The sequence below is a fragment of the Lipotes vexillifer genome, unplaced genomic scaffold (assembly GCF_000442215.2).
Source record: "Lipotes vexillifer unplaced genomic scaffold, Lipotes_vexillifer_v1.1 scaffold1359, whole genome shotgun sequence".
Taxonomy (NCBI): Eukaryota; Metazoa; Chordata; class Mammalia; order Artiodactyla; family Lipotidae; genus Lipotes; species Lipotes vexillifer.
Genome location: NW_006771596.1, coordinates 418,645 through 425,069, shown reverse-complemented (window position 1 = coordinate 425,069; position 6,425 = coordinate 418,645). Strand labels below are relative to the sequence as shown.

The 6,425-nt window shown below is 48.5% G+C and overlaps 1 protein-coding gene across 1 annotated transcript in view; it reads right to left on the bottom strand.

Moving 5' to 3' along the window:
- Positions 1-488: 488 nt before the first annotated feature.
- The window catches only part of HECW1 (HECT, C2 and WW domain containing E3 ubiquitin protein ligase 1), a 263,731-nt gene continuing 257,794 nt past the window's right edge, over positions 489-6,425 (bottom strand). The window contains exon 27 of the mRNA XM_007446985.1: positions 489-600. Coding sequence (XP_007447047.1) covers positions 489-600 — 112 coding nt within the window. The remainder of the gene's footprint in view (positions 601-6,425) is intronic.

The following is a 6,425-nucleotide window of genomic DNA, read 5'->3' as shown; positions in this document are numbered from 1 at the left end:
AAAGTAGAGTGGGAGGAAAAGAAAGAGTTGATCAGCTCCTATTCTGGAGTTTGTTGTTAGAAATTATTAAAAATGGTGGCTCTGCTCAGAAGAGATGGGGGTAGAAAAGCTCGGAATGCTTAATGCTCAAATTTCCCCTTAAATCATAGAAATGGAAGTAAACATTTATTACCATTTGGTCAAGTGTAGCATAACTTGCATTCATATTTCACTGTCAGTAATGGAGGTATGTGGAGATATACACAGACCTTGAGACAGCTGTTTGTTTGTTTGTTTGTTTTTAAATATTGCATACAGGCTAGCAGTTCATTGAAAGTAGAGGAGATAAGCCTGAAGGTAAGATCTGAGAAGAAGGCAATGCTTCATGCACAGCTCGTCAATCCTGATTTGGTTTGAAAACGAAAATCATGGAATACCAAAATCAAAGGAGAGTTGATTCAGGGAAAGGGAAAGGATGATGTCACTGGCCAGGAAAAGTTTTGAGTTCCTCATTCAAGTCCAAAGGTGCTGGTTTCTTCTACCGCCGTTAACAGCTTTTCATACAACATGGAGTACGAGGGATAAGGTGGAAGATCCAATCGATTGAAGCACGTGTGTGCCCTGAATGGGGGAGAAAAGGCTGGTCAAGGTGTTTGTTTCAATGGTACAACTGGCTTGGCTAGTTCTGTGATCAGTCTGAATCTGTGAATCAAAAGTGAATCTAAAGAGGGTAGAACCATGTTTTAGGACCACCATAACACACTTGCAAACTAAGAAGCACAGCCTTGGGTTTCCCTGGTGGCGCAGTGGTTAAGAATCCGCCTGCCAGTGCAGGGGACACGGGTTCGAGCCCTGGTCCGGGAAGTTCCTACATGCCGCGGAGCAACTAAGCCCGTGCGCCACAACTACTGAGCCTGTACTCTAGAGCCGTCGAGCCACAACTACTGAAGCCCGCCTGTCTAGAACCCGTGCTCCGCAACAAGAGAAGCTACTGCAATGAGAAGCCTGCGCACCGCAATGAAGAGTAGACCCTGCTGGCTGCAACTAGAGAAAGCCCGCACGCAGCAATGAAGACCCAATGCAGCAAAAAATAAATAAATAAAATAAATAAATAATTAAAAAAAAAAGATTTTAACTAAAGACAGGCAGGATCTGACCATGCACTTATATGACCCTGTCTTCCCTCACCTTACCTTAGTCTGTCTTGTGCAGTTCTTAGGGACTGCAAAACTCCCACTGTTGTATAGAGGAGTAATTATGCATAGCAAAGAGGATAGTGCCCTCCAGAGTGCTTTGGGGAAACTTGTGAGAATATTTGGTTGCCTCAATGATTGGTATTTGATGGGCAACAGCCAGGGACACTACAAACCCCCCCCCTGCCAGTGCAGGGGACACGGGTTCGAGCCCTGGTCCGGGAAGTTCCTACATGCCGCGGAGCAACTAAGCCCGTGCGCCACAACTACTGAGCCTGTACTCTAGAGCCGTCGAGCCACAACTACTGAAGCCCGCCTGTCTAGAACCCGTGCTCCGCAACAAGAGAAGCTACTGCAATGAGAAGCCTGCGCACCGCAATGAAGAGTAGACCCTGCTGGCTGCAACTAGAGAAAGCCCGCACGCAGCAATGAAGACCCAATGCAGCAAAAAATAAATAAATAAAATAAATAAATAATTAAAAAAAAAAAGAGAACCACAGCCTTCCAGACAGGAATAGACCAGTTGAAGGACTGGAATATCTAGAAACTGGAGGGGTGGGTTTGCATTTGGAAGCAAACCACGCTATACTAGCATGGCACTAGCAAACCAGCGACATCTTACAACTGAGAGATGAAGTTGGATGTGGCCAGCAAAGGAACATAATTAGTATTAGAGGATTATGTTCCCAAGTCTCCTTGCCCAGCTCTGATTTCTGGGCCTCTGTAAACCCTGTGCATTGACCTAGAGGTGCCAACGGATGCCCTGGAACTCTCGAGATCCAATGCGCCATCAAGGCAGGTGTGATAGAGCACCGACAGTCCGACTCCTTTACCACTCATAGTGGGGCCTGCTTAACCTGAAGCAGAGATGCTGCATTTCCAAGAACAGCTGAGCTTGGGGGATAATCCTCCCTGGATGCCTGCAGCATCCCGGTGCCACCTGCCCTGAGTTCTGCTTATCTTGTCATGTACTCCATCCTGCGGGCCCATCTATGTGGGCCAGTGTTTGGCCTAGACGAAGAACGGCATTCCCTGCTATGTGCCAATGCGTGGACCAGGACCAGACCCTGCTAACCAAGTTAAGAGGGGCAGAAAAAGGCCAAGTGTGCCTTTGGAACTGTCTGAATTAGCCAGGGGCAGGATACGGGCAGACAGCATCTTCTTGGTTTTTTTTTTAATCTCATCATTTTAACTGTCATTCCCAAGTGGAAATAATACAGAAAAAACAAATCCTATTTAGAAAATAGTTGGGATCTGATTAATTCTGTAAAAGATAATTTCTGGGAACTGAAAACAGTAGCAAATGGCCCCTCTTCAAGACCTAGTCTGAACACCCAGAGTTTCTTCAAGAGTTGTTCTTGGTGCATTAATCTATAGGCCTGGTTAACTCTTAAATAAATCCTAGTTTGTAATCTAGAATGAATGAACACAATCAAATCACGATTTGATTCCTCTCTCCTAAGTCCTCGCTGCTCTCCACGTGTAGTCCTGACAGCACGGAGGACCTGCTTACTTCATTACCTGGGCACTGGACCCACTGCTCCCAGGTGGGCTGGGGTTGTGGACAGAATCTGGAACCAGGGCTCGGAAGACCTCTATTCTGGTCACGGTCTAGTCACTGACTAGCTTTATAACCTTGGGAAAGTCAACGAACCTTTCTGAGCCTCAGTTTTCTCACTTATAAAATGGGATAGTAATACACATTCCATGCACCTCAGAGGGCTGGTGTGAGGACAACACATAAATGCCTTCCGTAAACCGTGAATCATCATTTAAGCGTCAGGGTCTCTTAATAATAATGCGACCACCATTGCAGTCATGATTTTAGGAACTGTGTCACCCTCGTGGGGACTTCAGACCCTTGGCCTCTTCCACATGACTGCAAGCAAATGAATCAGCCTCATGTCATATTTGTGAAGTTGATATTTTGGAACTCCACTGGATCTGTTCAGTTGTGTCGTGTCAGATTCCACTCTGTCGGTGTTATTCTAGGGTTCCAGCATTTTGAGGTCATTTTGGATGGAGTGTGCCCATCACAGTACCACTTCTAACCTGTGTCATCTACACAGTCGATCTCTCTGTCTCCTCGAGGTTTTCCAAGTTACCGATTAAAATGTGCACCAAGACGGTACCGAAGCCGGTCCTGCTCTTCTGCAGTAGAGACCACTCTAAGCTTGGTTATGAGCAAACAATGGAAAGAGGCAGCATCGCCACCGCGTGCGGCTGTGAGGCCAGTTCTTTAAGTGTGACTCCTTTTCAAGTCATCTTCTTCCACCGCCCAACTACGGCCTCAATCTCCGGACAGCTTCTCACTCTATCACTGCTGAATCTACTCTTTTTCAAGTTTGTCAGTGACCTCTGGATTCGCCAAGCCAGAGGCACATTTTCCATGCCCACCACCTCAAGCTCTTTGAAAGCATCTGACAGCTCTTCCTCTGAGCATCTCTCTTCCCTTGGCTTCTTTTTTTTTTTTTTTTTGCGGTCCGCGGGCCTCTCACTGTTGTGGCCTCTCCCGTTGCGGAGCACAGGCTCCGGACGCGCAGGCTCAGTGACCACGGCTTACGGGCCCAGCTGCTCCGCGGCATGTGGGATCCTCCCGGACCGGGGCACGAACCCGTATTCCCTGCATTGGCAGGCAGACTCTCAACCACTGCGCCACCAGGGAAGCCCTTCCCTTGGCTTCTTGATGGCTTCTCAGTGGCTGTCAGTTTCTCTTAGGGACTCCCAATGGCTCCCTCATGCCTCCTTTGTAGCCCGACAGCCTACAGAGCAGGGCTTCCCACCCGGCACTATTGACACTTTGAGCTTGATGACTCTCCATCGGGAGGGACTGTCCTGTGTCTTGTAGGTGTTTCGCAGCATCCTTGGTTTCTACCTGAGAGAAGCCAGGAGGACTCCTCCCCGACAGCCAAAACTGTATCCAGACATTGCCAAGTGTCCCCTACGGGGACAAAATCACCTCTTTCCTGCCCTCCCCCATCCCTATAGAGTAAGCCAACTACCAACTTAACCAGGCCTCCACCTTCATCCTGCGCTTGGGCTCAGTTTACATCTGCACTGAAGCATGTTCGTGTTAGAATTTTAGTCCTGTTAATCCGCCCATGACTCATAATTCTGTTGCCCCTGGTCCCTACTCTAAATGTAAACCCCTAAAGTTTTCTCCTCTCCTTCATCCTATCTCCACGCTGCCTGTGCTGGGTCTACCCTGACCAGCTCCCAAGTTTTCTTTCCTCCCAAGCCTTTCCTTGTCAAGTTCCACAGTAGGGACACTCTCCCACCTCCTGGTCTGGATGTGGCCTCCAAGCTCTGGATGTGGTTCTCAGCACTCAGGAGTGGAGATGGTCACCGTTCACCCCGCTGCATGCCGGGCTGTGGATGGATGAGCGACTTTTCCACTCCCCACTGCCAATTCTACATCATTACTTTTCAATCTTTGATCAAACATTTCTGTTCCTCTGAATCTCATGCCATTTAGATATTTTTTCCCCCCGAACTACAGGTTTTGTCTAGCATTTTATTTCAATGAAATAGGATAGGGTAGAAAATAGTGTATTACCTGCAGGTAATAAGGATGAAGTGTTGTTTTGAAGACCATGTGTTTCAGATACACACACACACAGCAGTACCTGTGCATGTATTGTGTTGGGATGTGAAGGGCCCTTCTCTCTGTGGGCTGTAGTTAAGACACATTTGACCATCAGTGATCTAGACATACCTTCCATACCTTCTGACCTTCTGGGTAACACATTTATTAAAATCTCTGGTACTTGGCTTAAATGCTTTCCATTTTCAGGTCTTCCCACCAGACTGTGTAGCATCTGAGTCCACTTGGTTGACTGTTCAGTGCCCTGGCCTGCCAGCTCCTTGACCCCAACCTCCATGACCATTGCACCCCTCTTATGATCCAGCGATGGTGGTTTATGAAGTTTCTTCACCAGGCACTGTAAACTTAGAGCCTAGAAACCTCTACCCTCAGAGTCCTTTGTCCTAATCCCCACACACTCTGGAAAGCAAGGACTTGGCCTGATGTATGGTTTTGCTGTGACGCTCCCTCGTCTGGGAGGCCAGCTGCCTTTCTAGAGGGAAGGTCTGAGGAGAATGCAGCTCGTCAGAGCATGGGTTGCACACGGGGCTCACGGTCTCTGGGGAGCCCTGGGTCACCCCGAGGGTGCTCGGTGCTCCTGCTTGCCTCAGGCTTCTATCACCTGCCTTGTGGCCAGGCCAGGTCTTTCCAAACTACCATTATTGGAATCCAGAGGTTATTTCTTTCTCTCCACACATAGGTGACACTTTCTAGGTTCTTGGATCATCAGAAAATGCACAAGGGCGACTAGTCGGGGGTTACTACTCAGAGGGTCATCTTCACTGTCCCCTTAGAGGCATCTCAGCACTTGATTCTTGGGGCCCTTCTGGCCTACGGCGAAGTCCCCGCTTCCCCCAAGAACCCTCTCTGGGATTCACGGGGCAGCAGCCTTTTTAGGAGTGCCTTGGCCCAGATGTGCTGAGCCTGTTCATAAGCCTGACGTCCACCCTATAAGTTCTCTGTGTGGGTTGATAGGATTACTGCACATTTTAAAGCTTCCCAGAGCATATATGTAATTAGACTCAATCTCTGACCCCAAATGACAAAAGCAATGACTTCCCTTTCCTCAAGAGTAAAACAGACTCCTCAGCGGGGTCTTCTCTCCGTGGCCCACCAAACTCTATCAACTGCGTCCCCTGCGAGTGTCGCACTGGACGTCTTGTCCTCCAGGCCAGCTTCGTGATCTTTCCTGAACACAGCTGACCCTTCCCACCCCCAGGCTTTGCTCCTGCTGTAGCTTCAGCCCAGAATCCCCTCCACCCTTCATTGCCCCTCAGGGCTCACCTAATTGCCAGCTTCTCTGTGTCATCGACTCCTGTCAACTCAATTAGGTTTAGGTCTCTGTTCTACAAACTCACAGCATCCTGCTTTTATCTTCCCTTCTTAGTGCCCCTCTGATTCCACCTGGGGTCTTAACGACTTACTCTTCCGCTCCGTTCCTTCCTAGACTGTAAGCCCCTCTGGGCAGGTTCATTGTTGTAGCTCAGGCCCTCCTTCAGGTGCACACTGAGATGCTCACTATGAGAGAATCATCAGGTGTGACTCAAATTCACTCCTCTAAAGTAAGAGCAAAATGTTTCCCAAAAACCTCATCCTCCAAATCTATCATTCAACTCGACAAATGGAAATCTTGCCTTTCTAGCCTTACTTTCTTGCCAGACTTCGTTCAG